This window comes from Mastomys coucha, unplaced genomic scaffold (assembly GCF_008632895.1).
Source record: "Mastomys coucha isolate ucsf_1 unplaced genomic scaffold, UCSF_Mcou_1 pScaffold16, whole genome shotgun sequence".
Classification (NCBI taxonomy): Eukaryota; Metazoa; Chordata; class Mammalia; order Rodentia; family Muridae; genus Mastomys; species Mastomys coucha.
The window spans coordinates 85,594,431-85,617,192 of NW_022196898.1; the positions used below are offsets into that span (position 1 = coordinate 85,594,431).

General features: G+C 42.5%; 1 protein-coding gene across 2 annotated transcripts; it reads left to right on the top strand.

The window, feature by feature from the left end:
• The first annotated feature begins 6,335 nt into the window (after positions 1-6,335).
• LOC116094351 (alcohol dehydrogenase 1-like) lies at positions 6,336-20,517 on the top strand. Of its 2 annotated transcripts, XM_031376178.1 has the most exons (9): positions 6,336-6,391; positions 9,099-9,200; positions 13,028-13,166; positions 15,187-15,274; positions 15,408-15,627; positions 16,225-16,485; positions 17,539-17,674; positions 19,273-19,411; positions 20,293-20,517. In XM_031376178.1, the coding sequence occupies exons 1-9, from the start codon at positions 6,374-6,376 to the stop codon at positions 20,315-20,317; spliced, it is 1,128 nt and encodes a 375-aa protein (XP_031232038.1). In that variant the 5' UTR covers positions 6,336-6,373; the 3' UTR covers positions 20,318-20,517. The 2 variants fall into 2 exon arrangements, with proteins under 2 accessions (XP_031232038.1, XP_031232039.1); XM_031376179.1 differs by lacking the exons at positions 19,273-19,411; positions 20,293-20,517 and adding an exon at positions 17,981-18,167.
• The last annotated feature ends 2,245 nt before the right edge of the window (positions 20,518-22,762 follow it).

Genomic DNA, 22,762 nt, shown 5'->3' on the forward strand with positions numbered 1-22,762 from the left:
ACCGGGGCATATCCTGCCCACCTGGCAGAATTATAAGTTTCCTGACAAGAGCACAGGGCACTCAGTGGCAGACCAGGACTCACGGGTTGCTGTGACCCTGCCCTGACCCCTTGAGCTGTCCCTGAAAGTACGCTCTTTCCTGTGGGGACAGGCCTAAGAGCAGGTTGGAATTCAGGGCTGTCTCCTCTTGTTCTGGGAAAGGAGCCTAATTTGAGGTAAATCTTGGCGAGCACACACTAGCTTCCTGCCATCCTAAATTTTGCTTCTCTCTAACAGGCCTGGTTAGTGCACTACCTATTTCTGGGGTATTTTGGAGACAAGGCTCTCTTAGCTAAATTTAACGTTGTGTGAATTCATGGCTTAAGCGAAAGTATTAGTGATTCTGTCTGGTATCCGTTCTGCCTCTTTCAGCGTCTCCTACATCAATCCTTCTGGAGTTGTCCACCTTGGTTTTTGAGGTAGGATCTCTCACTGGCCTGGAACTCATCAACTAAGTTTGCCTGACTAGCCCCACTGTCTCTCCCACACTGGGATTACAAGGACAAGCTACCATGCCCGGCTTTTTAAAAACTTGGGTTTGGGGGACCAAACTTAGGTCCCAGTTCTTGCATGGCAAGCACCTTATTGGTAAAGCCATCTCTCTGGCCCCAGCTTCATTTTAAAGAGAGTGACTGTAGGCTAAAATTTATTGAGGGGAGTCTCTGGTATGACACCATATTCTGTAGACCACACTTATTCACCGACTTAATGCCCCACCACCACCACCACTGTAACAAATCCCCCAGACAAGTGATAAAGAGCAAATGTTGTTTTCAGCCTGTGGCTTTGGACAGTTCACATCAATATTGACAGGCTCCATTGCTTGGGCATTCGGTGAGACAACAAAGCAAGGCTCAAAACATTCATCACTCGGAATGAAAGAATAGGCTAAGCCTGAGATCCCCCAATAGCCCAGGAGGTCACACAGCCCCAGCAGCTAGACCCTGCCTGTTAATGTTCTTACCACCTTCCAATGGTATCAAAGTAGGGAGTGGACAAGCCCATGTGGTCCCTCACAGACCATTCCAGATGGGGAGAGAAAATTCCTGGAAAGAAGACGCGTGCACCATGGCTGACTCAGTAAGTGGAGAGGGGCTGGAACATTGCAAGTTCAAGGCCTAATTTAGAGTGTATTAGAGTGTATAGATTTAGAGTGTAATTTAGAGTGTATTTGGAGTGTATAGATCCCTATCTATAGCCAGCCAAATGGCCATTGCTTGCCACTATGTGTCAGACCTAACATCAACAGAGAAAAAGCTTTGGAATGTGCAAGTGAAGCCCTGGTCCCCACCAGTGGGAGGTTAGGAATGCTTTCAAAGGGTGCCTGAGGCCTGGCTATCTGGCTGTGACCTGCATCGCTGCAGTGCCCACCAATGAGTTTTCAAGTTGCCTTGATCGATCTGTGATTTGATTTGTTCTGCTACTTTAAAACTTCATGGAACTATTTCCATGCAGGAATCTGGAACCCAGATTATCCTAGCTTTGTGATACTGGGTCTGGCTCACTCATATCTGGCTCTCGAATAAACATTTGTCTTCCCTTTGAAGTGAAAGCTTTGTTTCTATGACAATGAGATTCAAACCCTTGCAGGACAGACAGTTCCTTGAAGTGGTTCATTTATCCACCCCCTATCTTACAGGTAAAGAAACTAAAGCAAAGAGAAGTTAAATAAGAAATCTCTGTTCCCACAACTAGTTAGGAATCCAGTCTGTCTGATCCACCCAACTGCCTTTGGTATGTATGGTGTGGATTGAAAATTGGCATGTGGGCTGGTGAGATGGCTCAGCAAGTAAGAGCACTGACTGCTCTTCCGAAGAGCAGAACTCTTGTGAGTTCAAATCCCAGCAACCATCCGTAATGAGATCTGATGCCATCTTCTGGTGCGTCTGAAGACAACTACATTGTACTTACATACAGCAATAAATAAATCTTTAAAAAAAAAAAAAAAAGAAAGAAAAAAAGAAAGTTGGCATGTAATGCGAACAGAGGAAAACAGCTCTGAACTGACTGACCTGAACGGGGAACATGAAGTCCACGAGGAAGGAGATGAGGAATTTTATGCTGGGAAATATTTAACCTAATGTAAGCAATGTGTGACCTGAAACTGGCTGCTCTAAGCAATGCCAAGGTCTTGACTACTAAGTGAACACGCTTTTCAAGGAGACATGACACTGATGAGAGCCACTATGGTTTAAGAGCTCCAGAGCACACACTGCAGGCTGGGTTGTCTTTCTTCTGTGCAACCTCCAGGAATGCAGAGAGGGCAGAAATCACATGCAAGCTCCGGCAGAAGTAGATTATCCAGAGTGTAAGCAGATCCTATGAAGCAATACAGAGTTGCAGAACAGCTTGCTGAGTTTAAGTTAGGAATGCTAAAGATGTGCTGACTTGCAAAAGGAATTAATTTTAATATAAATGTAAACAGTGAATTCATTCAGCAGATGTATTTCTTTGCCTTGGCTAGTCCCCAATAGCCACACAGAGAAACCAAGATTTATCTCGTACTGTACCTCAGTTTCTGGGCAATAATTGATTTATATTAACCCCTAAGCTAATTACCTCCCAGCCACAATACCATGATTCTTGCATATGACTATTGATCTGGCTCTTTGGGCTTCTGATTCTTTTTCCAACGATGTCTTCTCAGATCCTCTCCCCCTCATGGCTGATCTGAATCTCCCTCCCTCTCTCCTTGCCCTGGCTGTCAGAAACTCTATTCTCTCTTCTGCCCAGCCACTGGGTGATCAGCATTTATTGACAAGGCCGAGAATAAATGGTAAGACATGTTTACACAAATTTTATACAGGAGATTCTAGACATAAACATTACAATCCAATGTCCATATTTAAACAAGATGCGAGAGCAGAGAAGTTAGCATTAAAATAACACAAGGATAACCTTCACACAATGTGCATGAACATTATGCCTACGCTGACTTGTGGCAGAAATAGTTTAAATAATATGTAACATATAAATCTGTAAAAATCATTTTATTGAGATTTTATTCCAAACCAAATGTGATTGGATTAACATATGTTTTTAAAGTATCTAATCATAAGTTGCCTTCATATGAAGAAGTTAAAATCTATAAGGACTATTTCTTTGAAGTCTTGAAAGTACACAGTGACAAATGGTTTTCTGTGTTTAGTCTCTAATGAGATGGAATAGATTCTCTGAAATTTCTTACAAAGCCATCAGCGCACATCAGGTCAAATATTAGAAATGTGGTAACTGCACAAGTTAAATACCATAAGCTATGTGTGAAATTCTGCATCTGCCTAGTATGCGAAATTACACGCATTACAGTACCATATGGGAGTTTTCCCAGAGCTGCCATTCATAGATAGAAGATTCCTCATGCTGAGGGAGTACTTGTAATCCATACACCCAATGGGAACAAGTGAGTTTTGCACTAGAGACATACGTTGCACTTTGACTTTATGTAAAGACATACTTACAAGCAAAATATTTGCATACATCTGCTCAAAGCACAAAAACCGGTTTTTGTTGCACTCGGAAGGCCCCACAGCTTCTCCAGGTAGTGAATTGTTTTGTTAGAAGTTGGTTTCATAACAAGGACAATTCAAGTCAGACTACCTAGGGCCCTGTCAAGATCCAAAGGCAAAACAGGGTGGGCAAGAGCAGACAAACTGTCAGCTGTCCTCAGCTGCCTCGTCCAACTCTCCTTACATAAATACTAATAAGGAATTCTGGGTAAGGTAGAAAAATGAATGGCATAAAGGAATAACAAAGGCCTCCAATCTTGTCTGAGGAAACCTTGTCTGAGAACTCATAAGGAAAGGGCATAAGGCAGTGTGTGTGTGTGTGTGTATGTGTGGGGGGGTGTTGACATCAGGGTGTGGGGGTGTTGACATCAGGGTGGGGGGGTGTTGACATCAGGGTGGGGGGGTGTTGACATCAGGGCTCACTCCTGTCTACCAGCTACAGCAGGCACCACTGTGCTTTCAGCTAACATCTTCATATCTATTTTATACATTGGGATAAGGATCAAACTATTCTCACACTTTCCAAGAGTTATAGGAAAGTTGTCTCTACAAACGTGTCTCCTCAAAGGAGCCTCTCTACACCTTGGCACATTATCTTCTTGAAAGGACACCGTGTAGGTTGATACGTGGTGCAGAGTAATCTGGCATGGCTTCCTCATCTACTTGCATCGAACAGGAAAAGGCAGGCTTTCAAAGCAAGGCTTGGGCTTTGGTTGTCTTCAGTGAGTGAGAACTAGCAGTGGGGTTGTCTGCCCCAAGCTTCCCCCTCCCATTCTCATCTTCTCAGAGGCATCCGCGTAGAGGCTGCGATGCTTGCCAAGGTCTTCCCCAGCCGCACAGGTTTTTCGAGACTTTGCTGGAGCAAGAGAACACCTGATCCTTGGGAAGAGAGGAGAGCCTTCCCCGCATTTTGTGGGCTTAAGAGGAGAGAGAGATAAGAACTCTCTGATTGAAGTTGTTAAATTAAGCATTAGGTGTTTTCTCCATGGCTGTATTCCCTACCACAGGGCAAGAAGTAAGTCAGTTCTGAGGAAAAATGAAATGAATGCTCTGTGATACATGGTCATGATACTGATGATGGTGATGGTGATGGTGATGGTGATGGTGAAACACTTACTAGAGATCCACTATATGCAAGACAGGATACTGAGGATCTGTGTATGATAGCTGACTTACTGCTTGGGAGAATATGGAGGAGATATGGTTACTAGGTTAGATTAGCTAATATAACATCACCACTTCATTGAGAGGAAACCTGGTGTTGTAGTTCTTAAGTCTTAGGAAGCTGGAGAAGAAGGTAGGATTTGGACCCAGGTCTGTTAGTGCTGCATGGCACTCCTAACATGAGTTCCCTTACTGTCACACCAGAGAAGGGAAGTCCCATTAAAGTCGAACGGGTTTCAGGTTCAACTCCCAGCTGTACTTGCCACCTTGCCTTCCATCATGCACTCCTCCCAGGGTTTCTGTGAGCCAAAGAGTTTGTCTCTTCCCTAAGTGTATTGCTGCTGGGAACAACTTGACTAACACAGAAACTGAGTCCCAGAAATCAGTGGCTCATGGGCACTTACCAAACATGGAGCACACTGACTGGGTGGGGTGAGTGGGAGCTGTCAAGAGTCCACTGCGAACACCATGACACCTGGCATCATCTCGTAGGATTCTGAATCTTGTGCCCAGTCAAGCTCTAAAGTTGGAAAATTTGGTAGAAAAAAAAAAAAAAAACAAGCACTAAAAATTTTCCAGGTGAGGCTGGAGAGGCAGCTCCATGGGTAAGGGCCCTGGTTGCTTTTCCAGAGGACCCTCATTCTATTCCAGCCCCCACATGATGGCTCACAACCCTCTATAACTACAATTCATGGGGATCTGGTGCTCTCTTCTTCTGGCCTCCAAGTGTCCTAAGCACTCATGTGATAGAAAGACATGGAGGCAGGTAAAACACCCATACATATACAGTTTCTTTAAAAAAAAAAATCTTAAAGTTCCAGGTGGTGTCACAAAACCCAGTGAGGCCCCCTATAGGGTGGAAAGTTCACATATGATCACAATATGGACATTGCCTCAAGGTGTGGCCTTCTTTCTAGGCTGTTGCCAATCACATGAAACTTTACTGAACAGGGTCAATATGTCAATTTGGACAGGGTCCAAGAGGAGGAGCAAGGATGCAGAAGCTATGAGGATGGAGACAGTTGCAGAAGACCCTTTACTGAATAGGTTTCTGTCCCTCACTCCTGAAAAGTCTTTCTTGGACCATCTGTAGGTGCATAAAGATGATGCCCCCCTGTTTAAACTGCAGTCATCAGGATGCCTGTCTAAGTACAAGCATCCTTTTGATCAGGTTTTACAGCAGGTAAACCAGGTCTTTCTGCTCTAGTCCCAATTCTGGTCCAGGAGGAAAAGGCAGGTCCTGAGATCATTTGACTAGAATGTTCAGATTGATCTGTTACCAGAACATCTCCACACCTAGAAACCTGTGACTACAGACCTCTGTCCCCAGTGACTTTCTCACCCCTGCTTCCAGCAAATGGTCCTTACTGTATAACAGTGGCGCACCCAGTACCGTGGCTGCCAATTTCCTCCCTCATTGTCCTTTCCTGGCCTTCTGTCCCCTCATACTATGGCTGTCAGTCTATCTCCTCCCTCGTTGTCCTTTCTTGGTCTCTCATTCCTTCCAGCCCTTCACTCGGTCGGCTCCATCTTGATAGGGTAATTAGTTTTAATGGCTTTCGGTTTCATGAACCCTATAAATACTTGGCCCAGGTTTCCAAGCTTCAGAATCAAAGCTTATTCAGAGATACACAAAGGACACACACAGAACCAGAAAAGTCACCATGGGCACCATGGGAAAGGTGAGTGAGCTGCTCTGTGATGGTCCTGCATCACCTTCATGGCCATCAGTTCAGATTCTGTGCTCTCTGAACAGGGTCAAGTTTTAATGAGAATAACACTCAAAGTTTTCCAAGATGTGGAAAAGCTTCCTCCACTGCTTGGTAAATGGATTTCTGACAACTTTACAAGGGATCATTTGCTAATACTGTAGCAAAATCTTTAAAATTTGGCCTACCATTTTGTCTGGAAATTTAAGGGGCTGACTGACATGCTGTCTGCTGTGCTATGGAGGGACCTTGACCTGGAAATGGATCCCAGTGAAAGCGTCCCTCCCTTGTGTTCTTAGGAACAGGTTGACAGCATCATGGTGAAGAGAGCCTGTGTGGAAGCAACATCTGTGGAATATTATGAGGTGGCAGTTACAATGTATTAAATATCAGGAAGCTGCAGTTACAATGTATTAAATATTAGGAAGCTGCAGTTATAATGTATTAGTCAGTGAGTTTTACAGGGTCAGTAAAGATCAGCTGAAAATTACTCATCACGTTACACAGTACATTAGCCTGTGCTCAGCATGCTCAGTGTGGTCACATAAACCTACAGTGCACACAGAGAATTCCAACTGAAGAACTTACTTTCTGTAGTTAGCAGTGGGGAAAGCTGGATGCCAAGTTTCCTGCATTTGCTTCCCTCACATTTGTCTGTGTGACTCGGTGTTTTGATTTATGTGTATATTGCTTTTGAAATAAGGAATTTCCCCCCTAAAAGTTATGTGACCACACTGAGCATGATGAGCACAGGCTAATGTACTGTGTAACGTGATGAGTAATTTTCAGCTGATCTTTACTGACCCTGTAAAACTCACTGACTAATACATTATAACTGCAGCTTCCTAATATTTAATACATTGTAACTGCAGCTTCCTGATATTTAATACATTGTAATTGCCACCTCATAATATTCCACAGATGTTGCTTCCACACAGGCTCTCTTCACCATGATGCTGTCAACCTGTTCCTAAAAGTTATGTTTTCATGAAATTTTTGCATGAAAGTAAAGTTATCCTAATTATATTGTTCTCAGACAGAAGTAGTATTTGCTATACTTTTAGTTGGACACTCTTGTGACACCTTTTCTTAATATGATAAACTCCTGTATTATCTCTTCCATTGGAGTCTAAATTTCTTGAAGGCACAACAGATTTACTCCACTTACAATTACCAATGCAGAAGTTCTATGTGCACGTGGAACACATTTTTAAGTTATACAAACTAGTATTACCAGATAATAAATCTAAAAGTTAAGCTAGGCTACTCATTGAAGAATGTGCTGTTGTAAGAATACATACCTGGGGCAAGAGTAACAAACAGCCTGTAAAGAGGAGCCTGGGAAAAATGAGAATTTATTCTGCAGCAGCAGTGCTAATGGAAGGAGAAAGAGTAGAAAAGAATGGTAACTCTGGGACAACGCATTAAATTCTAGCTTCACATTATACAACGCAATACTCTTCAGTTAAACATGAGTTACATGTTCGAAAATCAAACTGAAAAAAACTTCTAAGAAAGGATAAGAGAAATTTCAGGCTGTAGAAGTGGAATAAATTACCAAAGGAAGAGACTTCTATAAACAAACATCATAAAACATATGCATAATTTCACACAAAATTGATACAAGCAAAACAGCAGACGGAAAAATAAAACCGGGTAAGGGGAGCTGGGTGAGGGGAGCCGGGTGAGGGGAGCCGGGTGAGGGGAGCCGGGTGAGGGGAGCCGGGTGAGGGGAGCCGGGTGAGGGGAGCCGGGTGAGGGGAGCTGGGTGAGGGGAGCTGACAGGCAGCAAGTTTCTTCTTTGATGTTTGAAGAAACATTTGCATTAACAAAAGAAACAAGATGCCAATAGGGCTGTAAACAGGACCAAGCCTTTTACAACTCTTCTAACTCTACTGAATAGCCATACCCATATGCTGAAAAATACTGATGAAGATACCAGGCTTGTTCTGTCTGTACAAAACTTTATTTAACAATATAGTCAATGCTAAGTAAAATGAAATACATGATAGCATATTATTCTGGGGAGAGTGTCAAGGGATTTAATCTCTCTGGGAAAAGATTTGGAAATCAGTATAGCACTAACAATGACTCCATCCTTCTAAAGAAATTTTCACTTAAGGAAATAAATGAACCCAGAAAAAACAAAACAAAGCAAACAAACAAAAACTGAAAACATGAAAAATATGTTCACTGAAATACCCTTTGTAAGATAAAAGCAATAGAAACACTCCCATATCTAGATAATCATTAAGAAAATTAGAGTATCCCCAAATAAAACAGTCATTGTAAACTATGACTGTGAAGTTCTTCAGTCAAGAGAAATTCTTATAAATGTGTCAGTGGTAGGTAGAGATTCAGTAAATACTGACTGTTTTAGAAAGAAGTCAAGGACGAAGGGAGAGGAGGAGGAGAAGAAGGAAGAGGCAGATGTCCTTGTATGAAATGATGCCAGAACTATTTTTAAATTATTAAAATTTTTAAGTAAAAGTACTTTGAAAGATTTGGAGGAAATTTGTTAAATTCTCAGTAGTTTACTTTTGAGATGCAGGATTCATTTATGTTTATTTACTTTTGGTTTTCTCCTTGTGACTTTAATACTTTGACAAATAAGAGCAACTGTGACTAGGAAAAAAAATGAAGTTTATTGGTAACTGCCATCTTATTTTGCATCTATTAGACAATCACGTGTCGGGCAGCCATTGCCTGGGCAGAAAATTCTCCTCTTTCAATTGAGGAAGTGCAAGTTGAGCCACCAAAGTCTGGAGAAGTTCGTGTTAAGGTAAGCTTACGTCAGCCAGCCTTCACTTTTGAAGACAAAAGAAAATAATGCTACACTCTTAAAATAGATGTAGGAGCTGGAGAGATGGCTCAGCAGCTAGAAGCACTGGCTGCTCTCCCGGAGGACCTAGGTTCTGTTTCCAGCACGTACAAATGGCAGCCATTTATAACTACAGCTTCAAGAGCACCAATGCCTATTCTGGCCCCCACAGACACTGTATGTATATGGTGCACAGACAACAGTGCAGTCAAAACACATACACACATAGAATAAATCAATCTGTTTAAAAACATGCACAGGCATAGACATGTACATAGGACATAAGCATTTCTCCATATCGCTCTCCCCAGTTTCCCTAGTAAAAGAAAAAGATTTTAATGTAAATAAATGATAATGTTGAGTATTTAGAGCTAGTCATTTTTTTGAAACAGGGTCTCAATATATAGCTAAGGTTGTCCTCAAACTCACAGCCCTCCTGCCTCAGGATTAGGCAATCTCCTGAGTAAGGAAACTATAAGCATATATGCCACCACAGCAGAGGGCATATTCCTTTTTAAAAAAAAGATTTATTCTTTAGTTTATTATTTACTTATTAGTTTTACAAATATGCATATGTATGCATGTGGGTATGTGCACATATTCTTAATAAACCATGTATTATTATAACCCTATGAATTTTTCAGGGTTATCCAAAGGCTTTTGGGGGGGGGGGAGACTGGCTTGCATGTATCCACACCCAATGATACAAAAGACCAGGGCAATGCACACATGGTGACTAAGAGACTCATTACTCTGCTCTCCTGATTTAAGCCTACACATTGTATTAGCCTCTGAAAACCCGTCTAGTTTTCACTGGGAGGCAACTTCATCTTCTAGAAATAACAATAAGGACTGCGAGATGCATGGTTTCCAAAACTCAACTGATACTGCACAGAGATTAGACAATGTCTAGAAAAGCACAGATCTGCCAAAGCTCCCTCACCACTTTCCAGTCAAATTCTCAACCCATCATCTCAAATTTCACAAGGCCATTTAGTATTAAAGATCCCGGATCTGTTGACTAGACTCTCTAACAGTACTAGTTTTTTCTCACCATCACTATATACCTAAGATAATTAACTTAGAACGACAAAAGGCTCACTCTGGGTTATTGTCAGCCCAGGTTCTGTTTGTTATTTCTCATTGTGTTTAATCTGGGATGAGGACATCTCATCTCAGCAGAAGTGCTCAGCTCAGCAAATCCACTCATGTCACAGCCAGAACGTGAAGGGACAATTCCGTCGAGAGGCATTAACCCAGTGATCCAACAGTCCCCCGCTAGACTTCCTACCTGAAAGTCCTAGCACCCCTCAGAGTATCTGGGGACAGTCCTTTACCACATGGGTCACCAGACCAATATGTTTATCTACACTATAACACACATTAAATTCACCTGCTTATTTTACTTTTACACAGGAAATTCAACACTAGACACATGGAGTACAACAACTACAAGAGGTTACATAACTCTTGCCCATAACAGCTCGACAACATAGGGCAAGATTCAGGATGGAGGTCAGGGGGTTACAAGAGGAACAGAGAAACAAACAAATGAACAAACAAACAACAAATGATTAAAGGTCCTGGCAAGATACCAGGAAGGAGATAAAGAAAGAAAATAGGAAGAAAGGAAGGAAGGAAGGAAGGAAGGAAGGAAGGAAGGAAGGAAGGAAGGAAGAGAGGGTGGAGGACAGACTGGGAAGAAGGTTCAGTGAGTACTTATTGCTCGTCCAGAGGACCTAAGTTCACTTCCCAGCACCCAAGTGTATTGTCTCGTAACCGCCTATAACTCCAGTTCCAGGGGATCCCATCTTCTGGCCTTCACAGGCAGTGGCATGTGTACACACACATCTCTACTCAGATATGCATGCACATACATGGTTAAAAATAAAACTAGGAATTTTTAAAATACTAAAAAATAAATCTTGAAGAGAAATAGAAAAACAAATGGGCCGATGAGGGTGGAAGGCAAAACAGAAAACTAAGGAAGTCCCACTCAGTAAATTACCAGCACAGCCAAACTGTGCAAGGGAGATGTGAGCAAACAAGCGTGACAGGTGTGGCAGAGACAGGGTTCAATCGTGTCCCTTTGTTCCTCACAAGCCAGGACTGCACTCCATGCATACTCTTGTGTTGAGCCACACAACTGAGTCTACAATGCTTCCTAGTTGCCTGCTTGATGCTCTTAGGCAGCTACTCTCTTAACCCATAAAGACGATGAACTAGATCAGACACGCAGACTACCCACCAGGTCGGAGACTTGGGCGCCAAACAGTAAGCATTATCACAATGAACCCTTGATGAAAATCTAAGCTAGAGACTGGATGTGCCCAGTGTTCCCTTTTAGCTTATGCTAGGCACTGTGGTCACAGACAACCACGTGTTCTCATTTGCTGTACACACCATTACACCGGAAAAGCAAGATTCAGTTCTAAAATCACTTCTCATGATGATGATACAGGACTTTAAGAAGGACATAAGTAACTCCTTCAAAAAATTACAGGAGGACACAAGTAAACAGTTAGAAGCCCTTAAAAAGGAAACACAAAAATCCCTTAAAGAACTACAGGAAAACACAATCAAACAGGTGAAGTAAATGAATAAAACCATCCAGGATCTAAAAATAGAAACAGAAACGATAAAAAAAAATCATAAAGGGAGACAACCCTGGAGTTAGGAAACCTAGGAAAGAGATCAGGAGTCATAGATGCAAGCATAATCAACAGAATACAAGAGATAGAAGAGAGAATCTCAGGGGCAGAAGATACCATAGCAAACATTGACACAACAACCAAAGAAAATGCAAAAACCAAAAAGCTCCTAATCCAAAACATCCAGGAAATCCAGGATGCAATGAGAAGACCAAACCTAAGGATAATAGGTATAGAAGAGAGTGAAGACTCCCAAGGTAATGGGCCAGTAAATATCTTCAACAAAATTATAGAAGTAAACTTCCCTAACCTAAAGAAAGAGTTGCCCATGAACATACAAGAAGCCTATAGAACTCCAAATAGACTGGTGTTAATTTTTTAGTACCTAGTAGTGATGTATTATTTTAAAAAATACTATTAATATGTTTGAAGTTATTTAAAATTTATATTGAGACAAATGTATGTATTTTCAGACAAGCATCTATATAAGATTGTTCAATTGACTGTTGTTTTATATCAAACAAGCTTTATAATACTCATTTTTATTGTTACAATATTTTTATAAATTTTAAAGAATATGACAGTTAAAAAAGAAAGGTATTGTGGGTATTAAAGGGGGTTTCTGGGAGGAGTTGGGGTACAAAAGGGAAAGAAGAATGTGATGTAATTCTATTTAGTTAAAATATGGTGTTAAATGTTAAAAAATTCAGATAAATTGAAATTATGTATCTTTTCTCGTCATAACGCAATAAAACTTAAATCAATAAAAAAAATGTTCTCGGGGTTAGGGGCTGTTAGGAAGTTTTATATCACATGATTTGGTTCAACATGGTGGACAAGACAGAGAACACAGAAGGATGGTCTCTACACTCAGAGTCACAGCACAGGCTGCCTCTTACCTCTGTCACAGAGGGAGCTGCAGGAAGGCGTGGCACTGTCTCTGGAGGCAGTGGTGTCTGCCCTTTTCAAAGGGATCTCTCTTTCAGGGGCAGGTTTTGTTCTAACACCTGGGTGTTGTTTTAGAGAGCAAGTGAGGTCATTTGTATCAACAAAACAAACTGAGCACTCAGCCACAAAGGAGGGAGAGAAAAAAAAATGATAAAGCAGTTGCCTTTTGGTCATTTAATTTCTATACAGATGATCTCCTCAGGGATCTGCGGTTCTGATGACCATGTGCTGAAAGGAGAACTTGTGGTGAACTTCCCTTTAATTCCTGGTCATGAAGGAGCAGGAATTGTGGAGAGCGTTGGTGATGGAGTTTGCTCAGTGAAACCAGGTAGGAAATGGGAAGCTTGCCAGGGAACACCCGATCCATGGAGGAGGCACTCTGCCTCCGCTGTTAGTATATTCAGCAGAAAAAAAACAAGCTGGGTTTGCCTCTAGATTCTTCTAGCTGATGAGGTATTGTGTCATCAAATGAGGTCAGTAGTCTAAAGAGCCACATCGCTGTCACCTCTTTTCTGACAAATATACGGTGTGGAGAACAGTTCCCGGGTCTCTACCCAAAGCCAGCTAAAGGCTGATATAAGAGCAGAGAACCTCTAAACGGGTTGAAAGATTCTTAGGATTAAGACCTCCTTCTTATTTGATTCCCCCAGAATGTTTTAGAATAGTGCTCATTCCAAAGTTGGAGTGTTTCACAAATGAATGAATGTTTTAAAGATTTATTTATTTATTTCATGTATGTGAGTACACTGTCGCTGTCTTCAGACACACCAGAAGAGGACATCAGATCCCCATTACAGATGGTTGTGAGCCACCATGTGGTTGCTGGGAATTGAACTCAGAACCTCAGAAAGAGCAGTCAGTGCTCCTAACCACTGAGCAATCTCTCCAGCCTGAATGTTTTAATCAACTAGAATGGACTGCTTGAAAGTTACATGGTTACAAGGATGATGGGTCCATGTCAATGAATCTTTCCCAGCTGTATCCTCAAGGGTCTTGACATGATAATTCTTAGCATGTCTAAAGCAATCACAGTGAATGAGCAATCGCTCATTGATTATGGCGATTTAGAATCGCCACAGCTTGGGCCCAGCTGCAGAGAGAACTTAAGAAAGTGCATAGCAAGGCCGTTCATGGCCATCAAGTGTATTCACAAAAATGTATAGCAATTATGAGATGCCTACTGTGGAAAAAGGAAAAAGTTCGAAAGTAAAAGGCTGAATATGCATCTCCCGGAATGTAGTATAAATGGGAGGGTCTGCAGTCTACTTCCTCTTCAGATAGAAAGATTCAATGGGGGAATTTCGTGGGAGCCAATCATGAGCATGGACGGAAAAGGATAGTTAGAACCTCTTCCAGATAGGAGATCTAGCATCTAGAAACTTGTAGAGTCAATAAAGCTAAGATGCGCTTTATCTAAACTTAAAGAGATTTTTAATGCCATCTTAAGGAATTTTCCTATACAATAAGCATGGGTAAGGGCCAGTGCAGAGAAAACACTGTGGAGCCTGACTGAGTCTTCCGCAGTCTGTGATGACAGAGTAGGTTAACCTTCTTCCCACCCCCAGTCAGGGTGACACTCTAAACCTCTGGGGATGTGAGCTGATCCAACACTCAAACTTTCTCAAGCTCCTCTCCAGAGCTCCGCGGCGTTAAAGCTACCTTTTATAGTCATTGTTCCAGAAAGAGTGAGAGGGCAGCAGAAGCTTTTTTTTTATTTTCCCCTGAAGTTGATGCAGCCATTCATCAGGAGAAAAGCAGTGCCAGAGGCCTGCTGAGTGTCAGTGTGGGAGTGGGGGTCGGTGGAAGACTCCAGTGGAAGCTCTGACCTGGCTAGGTTACTATAAACAGGCTACAACCAGCAAAGGGTTGAATTTTTATGTTTTAAATGTAAAGCAAAAGAATTAAACCAGATGACTCTGCAGCTTCTTCCCGGTTCTGTTTTCTTTTTCTTTCATTTTTGTTTTTGTTTTTGTTTTGTTTTGTTTTTTGAGACAGGGTTTCTCTGTATCTCCCTGGCTATGGAACTCACTCTGTAGACCAGGCTGGCCTCAAACTCAGAAATCTGCCTGCCTCTGCCTCCCAAGTGCTGGTATTTTGTTCTATTTTCTAAGTAGGGAAAAGCGGTCCTACAGCTATCTATCCAACAGGCAGTGCCTTCTCATCTTTCACAATTGATAAAGATCTGAAGCCAGGTAAAATGACCTATGCTTTAAAACAACACCAGATGTCACCCTTGCTGCCGTCATCTGCCTGTAGTGTGGTTTCAAGAGAATGGGTAAGATTTTATTGTATTTTTATTCCATTAATAATTTCAAATTTATTGGTTTGTCTTCCCCTTCCCCATACAGGAGACAAAGCTCTCATCCTCATTATTCCACAGTGTAGAGAATGTGACGCCTGCTTGCACCCCAAAGGAAATTTCTGTGACAAGCAAGAGTTAGTAGATTTGTCCCTAGACCTTTTATCAAATGGCTCACATGGAATGTGCCTAATGGTGACCACTTCTTTCTTTTCAACTCCTTATGACTGTGCCTGTGCGTGGTTGCCTGTCTGCGTCACCGTGCAACAGTGTTCTTCCTTGCTCTGGGGTGATGATGGACGGGACCTGCCGATTTTCCTGCCGAGGACAGAAGATTTATCACTCTTTCCGAACAAGCTCATTCACAGAGTACACTGTGGTGCCCGAGTTTGCAGTGGTAAAAATTGATGACGCGGCTCCTATGGATAAAGTTTGTCTCATAAGCTGTGGCTTCCCTACAGGCTATGGGGCTGCTGTAAACTCAGCCAAGGTGAGTAAGGTATTTGTTGTTAGTTCACAAAGCGGGCCGGACGGTCCTAAGAATGGAGCTTGGATTCTTACTGGGTAAACAGGATTCTTGTCTGGTAAACAGAAACCTAAACTTGGCATCCCTCAGAAACCTCATAACGCAGGTTTCTGTCCATCAGGAAAGCAATGTCCCTTCCCAGTTCCCAATAGCAAAGTATCTAGTTCCTTATTGACCCAAATGGCCAGTATCATTTTAAAGTCCCCACACAAATTCTGGGCTGTACTGGCCCCTGGAAACCTGCCCCAGTAAAACTCACAAGGCTTTCCCCACTTTGGCAGCCCAGCAGTTTGTCCCCAGCCACCCCCAGGCCCCCCAAAACCTCTTTCTACCCATGGAGTGGTCTAGTTCAGTGGCTTGACTGCACCCCATTCAAATTTGTGTTATCTATATGCTACAGATATTTGAGGTGGCAGGGGCGGGGGAGGGGCAGTATGGAGTGGGAACTAGGCTGAACCTGTCCAAATGATAAAGCCCACTAGTTTTTTACTCGCTGTTATTTTCTTAACTGCCTACGCCCAGCTTTGAAAACTAATACAAACACATTTTATGAATCTGTAGGTCACCCCTGGCTCTACCTGTGTGGTTTTTGGACTCGGAGGGGTCGGCTCAGCTATTGTCATGGGCTGCAAAGCCTCTGGTGCATCTAGAATCATAGGGGTTGACATCAATGAGCAGAAGTTTCCTCGGGCAAGAGCCTTGGGGGTCACTGACTGTCTCAACCCTGACAAGCTCGAGAAACCTGTCCAGGAGGTGGTGAAGGAAATGACGGGTGTTGGTGTCGACTTTGCCTTTGAGGCCATCGGACAGGTTGATACCATGGTGTGTTTACTGGGTACAATGGGGGCAGGGAACATGCACAATTATAAACTCTCTGGGCCTGTGTGCCCCAGGTGAAAAAAGGAATATAAATTCACTCCACAGCCTTATTTTATTATACAAAAACAATATGTATGAAGAGATATAAAGGCATTGCATACAAAATTTTTAAACATGCAAAGAGCCTTGAGATCAGTAATTCATTTTTCTCAATTCTAGTTATTTATACCTAAATAAGAACATTATTGAATTCACATACATTTTTCTCTGTATGTGAAAAATTTGAGAAACTGTTTGCCAATTCCTATACCTCCATGGGTCAAGTTCTATGGCTACAGGAACTAATGAACTAGGTGCCATCTCCCTGGGTCATAGAGTTTAAAAAAGAGAATGTATACTCATTACATTGAAATGTGTGGCTAATTACTAGGTCTAAGGCTGAAGAACATTAGAGTAGGGATGTGGGTGACATCAAAGAGGCCAATACAGTAAAATCTGAGGGAAAGAGAAAGAAAACAGAGTTGAGAAGACAAAATAAATTTTTAAAATGTGTGTCTACAGATCACTGGAAAATTCATTTTTTTTTTAAAAAAAAATGAAGCTTCCCCAAGTTTCATCTATATTTACTATGTTCTGTTCTGTTTTGTTTTAGCAGAAATTAATTGAGCAGTAAAGTGTAGCAAGGAAAGAGAAAAATAGAATGCATGGCCTTCACAGCAGTTTGTTTGAGCATGCCATTTATTCTTGTATACTGGTGTAGCTCTGGAGGTCTTAAGGATGATAAATCATTCAATACATAGAGCAATGCTGCAAGGAAACAGGGAACAAGAAGTTACAGAAATTGCCTGAGTCCCACAAGTTGCAGAGTCTACATCTTTTATTTCTGTGCTGAACTGATTCTCTGAGGAGACACCACGACCCCAGTGGTGAATGGAGTTGAATTTGAAGTAGCATCTATCAAGAGAAATTCCAAAGTCCATTGTATCCAGGATCCTTTCCCTCTGTGGGCACTGGTATGAATGTAGGGTGTGCTAGTGGTTATCATTGTCTTCTCAGGTTGCTGCTTGGAACTCCTGCAAAAACAGCTATGGTGTCTGTCTGATCATTGGGCTAGCTCCATCAGATGCACAGTTATGCCTGGAGGCATCCAAGATTCTGTCTGGGAAAACCCTGAGGGGAGTGTGCCTGGGAGGTAGGTGGATGAGTAGAAAGGTGTGGTCACTTAGCTCCGCCCCTCAGGGGGCCAGACATCTAGGGTAAATGTGTCCAAAGACTCCTCCTGAAATGAGTATGACATTCTTCAAATTACATTTTTTTTTTGATTTGAGGGAAGCTGTAGTATGATATAGGCATGTGTATGGATTCACGTGTGTGTGCAGGTTCATGTATAATCATGCATGTGTAAGGGTGTGCAAGCATGACTATAAGAGTGTACATGAGAAGGCCAGAGTTTGATATCAGATGTCTTCCTCTGTCTTGCTTTTGTTTTTTGACACAGAGTCCCTCACTATGTCTGGAGTTCACCAACTGAATAAGACTAACTGGCCAGTGAGTTCCAGGGATCCCCAGGTCTCCACTTTTCCTATGCTAAGACTACATGTGCATACCATGCCTGATTGTTTACTCTGGGTGCTGTGGACGTGAATTCATGGAAAGTACTTTACCAAACAAGGCATTTTCCCAAAGCATCGAATTAATTTTAATTAGATAGCTTAAATAGTGGAGGTGTTGAGGATTATCATTTCTCTCCTACAGAAATATTTTTGTGACAGAATAATTTAATCAATATTGGTTCTGCATTGATGGCTTCAAAGTTTATTGTGCTATTTTAGTACTAATGTCCTTTAGTGTCTTAAGGGTTGTTGTATACACTTAACTGGTATTTTTTGAACAGGTGCTTCTCTACTTCCAGAAAAATCCTTATTTCTGATCAATATTGATCAGCTGATTTGAAAAACTAGCACTTGTATTTCTATCCATGTATCTAGTGGTGAGTGTCAATGCCATTGCCATGTACAGAGTCAGAGGGGGCACTCGTGCAATCCCCATGTATGTAGACAAAGTCTACATGTCATTCCTAGCATGTGGATACAGTGGATTCTCCATGCATCTCCATGCACATGAATAAAGAGGGTTCCCATGCCAGTTGTATGTATGTAGTTAAAGAACATTCCCATGTCATCCCCACCCATGTGAGAGGACATAGTTTTATAATGGTAATCCCATTATAAATAATAATAAGGTTAATAAGGGTTAATAAGGGTTCAACGATTGCTTTCCAATTCAGGAATATGAACATTGACCCAGATTTTATTTAAAAGATGACTAAGTAACAGAACTGTCTATAGTGGCTACATTTAAACAACACCTGTCACTCAGTGGCTTCTTCAGAACAAGTGATTTCTTTCTTATGTTCAATGATAAAAATGGGTTTCTTACCCATCTATCATGAGTCACTGATTTTTTTTTTTTTACTCTTTTGGTTAGTCGATACTTCTTATTTTTATTACACTTATTTTTATTATTACTTCTGTTTGAGTGTGTGTGTGTGTGTGTGTGTGTGTGCATGTGTGTGTGCCAGGACACATACAAGGAAGTCAGAGGGTGACTTGCTGGAATTGGTTCTCTCCTTCTAGTACGTGGGTCCCAAAGTTCTAATTCAGATTGTCACATTTCTATGCAAATGCTATATTACCCTCTGAACCATCTCACCAGCCTGGTTGGTCTTGTGTCATATTATTAATAGTACATTAATAATATATGAAAAATAATAAACTTTTTGTTTTTCAGATTATAAAACCAGAGACTGCATTCCCCAAATAGTGACTGATTATCTCCAAAATAAGATTAATATAGATCCTTTAGTGACTCACCAGCTGCCTTTTAACCAGCTCCACAAAGCCATGGAGCTATATCATTCAGGAAAAGTGTGAGTTTTGTTTGATGTGTCCTACATTCTAAGGAAATGTCTAGTCAGGTATGGGGGATGACCCACAAGGACTGTATGCCTGTCGCTTTCTGCATCGTGCAGGCTCCACCCTTCCTTGGCTTTGTGTAGCTTGTCTACCCCTGACTTTCATTGAGTCTTTTTTTACCCTCAGAGCAAATGTTTCAATTTGGAGACAACTGACCATCAATTGTCCTCCAGGAGTGCTACAAGTGTTGCAGAGTCAGAATAGAGCAAGTAACAAACAGTAAAGAACCAATCAAAACCACCATGGATGTGCTTTTCTTGTGTCACTTTGAAGCAGGGCTCCGGTTCATTATACTTTTCTCCCAACCCTTCATTGCTTACTTCATTTGTTTTTTTGGTAGTTTTGTTTGTTTGTTTTTAATGAAAACCTTCACATTTTTGCCCTATTTTTTCTTTGTCAAATTTTCATTGAGTATGTCAACCCATTTGAATCAAGAACAAAGCTCCAGGAAAACTCACCTGAAGTGTTTAAATTATTATTGTGTATGGGGAAAGGCATCCAGCAGGCAGTAGTCATATTACAAGAGGAAAGGAACCAAAGAAAGGTGTCTTTTACTTTCTGGTCCAGACAGAATGCTAATGAGAAGCTTCAGTGAGCTCCTGCGCTCTTCTGTAGCCACAGGGAAGGTGCTAGAGGAGGGTACCATCCTTTCTGTGCAGTGCCGGATTCCAATCCAGACCCAGTTCAGATGCTAATGTTTTACTTGGGTGAATCAGGGCAATAGTTGACTGAAGGAGGGAACAGGTGGGCATTGAGAGTCTAGCGTGCTATATGCAACTGCTTTGCTAATGTCAGTGCTTCCCAGGCCTTTCATGATCATGCTTTTATATTTCAGCATCCGCTGTGTTCTGCTCTTCTGAGATCTCAGTGATAAAGATGAGCGCGGAAGCACCCCAAAGGGCTTTCCAAGCCTCAGAGTGCCTGGAAGGGCTTTATTTCCTTCCTGCTTCACCTCCCTGATTGTTCCTGAGCAGTACAAAGAGGCAGAAACAGAGAGCAGCCATTCTCCTGAAACAAGGACTTCCAGACCATACTGATAATAAAATAAGTTGGAATGGGTGTTGTGTTATTCACACTGTGACCTTAAAAAGAGAAATGATGGCATCTTATTCATGATAGTATTGTTCGTGTCCACAACCCAACCCATGTCCGCCATAAGTACATGAAAGCTGTCTCCATGTCCCGTCTTCTAGGCACAGGCATATGTGCAAACTTCCCAGCACCTTTCACCCCGCTCTTGAGTTGACATGACGATGTTGTGGATTTTCCAATGTGCTGTGTGGAGCCACCATTACTGAGAGGCACTCTCAGATGCAGTGAGTCGGATGCAGTGAGTCGGATGCAGTGAGCCATCTATGGTCCTTCAGCATCAACCGCTGCTTTCACTCATGGAGTAGTGAATCGTGGCTCCCAGCTGCCTATTTGGGAAATTTTAAAACTTGCAATTAAGGGAGAAGGAATAGGGTCTTCTCAGAGGAACACAGCCCCATCTCTAGATTCTCCCCGCCAAATCCCCCTCCCCGTCCCCATTTCTATAAAGCCTTTTTTTCCTTACCAAATGCAGGGTAGTCATCTCATTTGGAATTGAGAGACTTAAAAGAAAGAGACGGAGGCTTAGTTCTTTTTCTTTAACTTTTTATTGATTGTGAGTTTTGCATCATGCACCCCAGTCCCACTCATCTCCCTGTCCCTTCAAATCCACCCATTGCCCTTGCAACCTCCCCAGCAAAAGAAAACACACACACACACACACACACACACACACACACACACACACACACCATAAAAAAATCTCATTGTAGAAGTTGTAGCATGTCACAGTGTGTCCCATAGTATATCCCTCTGTCCCCACATCTTTACTTGCAAATGTCCATTGCAATGAGTCATTGGTCTGGTATGAGTTCTCTGACTTCTATGACACTATCAACATTGGATCCTCACCAGGACTATGGCATAGAGGTCCTGCAACTTTAGATCAGCAGGACTGGCCTTTTTATGAGTCCCAGCCATTCACAGATGATATAGATTTCGGGGTGAGCCAAATCAGAGCCCTAGATATGGGCCTGGGTGGTAGCCGAGCTGCTCAAGGCAACAGCTCTCTTTACTTGTTTCACCAGGGCAAACTCTCCTACACTTTTCTGGGTAGGCCACCCAATGCCACCATTAGGCAGAAGTCAGGGCAAGCTCTCCTGCCCTCATGCTCTGGGGGCCTTCTCACCTGTGCCCATGCCTCCAGAGCCAGCTCCACTGTGCTGCCCAGTCAAGTTGTAGGGCTACTTTTCCAGGGACTGCCACTGTTGAGGGGCTGGGCTAGCTCTCCAGCTCCCACACCCTCAGGACTGGCTCCACTGTGTTGCTCCAATGAGTTGCAGGGCCTGCTCTCCCAAGTGCTACAACCAGTGAGGGGTAGGGATAGCTCTCCTGCTCTCACAACCTTGGAGCCAGGCCTACAGACCACCACATGTGGTGAGGGGCAGGTGAGGAATGCATTATCCTTGCACCAATTCCACCTCACAGCAGACAAATGATGGGACTAATTCTCCCATGTTCATGCCCTCAGCAGCTCACCTATGCCCTCTCCATCAGGGCCAGCTCCACTGTGCTGCACCAGCAGGTGCTTAGCTCTTCTTATTTATGATGTTTTCCTCATATTCTCTACCTTTACCCTCACTCATTAACAGTCACCCAGTCCTTTGGATTTTGAAACACATGTCCATGAGGAAAAGTCCTCTCACATTTTTCCTTCACTCTGCTGTAACCCTGATAGTTTTAAATTGGAATCTACCACTTTGTAGATAAAGGGAAGTATATGTAGTGCTGTGTGGACTCCTTCCCCCTTTGCTTGGGGGCCATTTGGATTCTGTAAAGCAGCCCCCAACAGGCTGCAAGCTGGAGCTGGACACCCGCGGTGAGGAACTCTGATTGCAGCCCCTTAGATCAAAGGCTGACAGGTCTCATGTTTATGTTAAAAGCTTGTCGGACCCTCCTTTCAAGATCCTCCTCAGGTCTGGTGTTTATGGATTTTCCCGTGTTTATGTTAGATGGGTGGGTTTCAATTTCCCCTGGGTCTCCTTCCTGGGTGTGATTATTTAAACTCAGTGATCCAGTAGTAAACAGACACCTCTCGAAACAGCTACATGGCATCCGTGTTTTTCTTTCCCTCTTACCCGCTTGTGTTCACAGGTATTCAATAATCTCCAGCCCAAGAAGCACCCAACGGAGCGGGGGTCCGACAGCCAGACCCCAACAGTGCTGCACTTTTAAGTTTTCAAAACTGTTTTAAAATTGCATTTTTATGTTTTTAA

What these genes read in the sequence shown, in the direction of transcription:
- LOC116094351 (XM_031376178.1), top strand. An exon ending in AGTTTGCTCAGTGAAACCAG is followed by an intron (nt 13,167 to 15,186) that starts GTAGGAAATGGG and finishes TTCCCCATACAG; the next exon opens with GAGACAAAGCTCTCATCCTC. An exon ending in CTATATCATTCAGGAAAAGT is followed by an intron (nt 19,412 to 20,292) that starts GTGAGTTTTGTT and finishes TTTATATTTCAG; the next exon opens with CATCCGCTGTGTTCTGCTCT.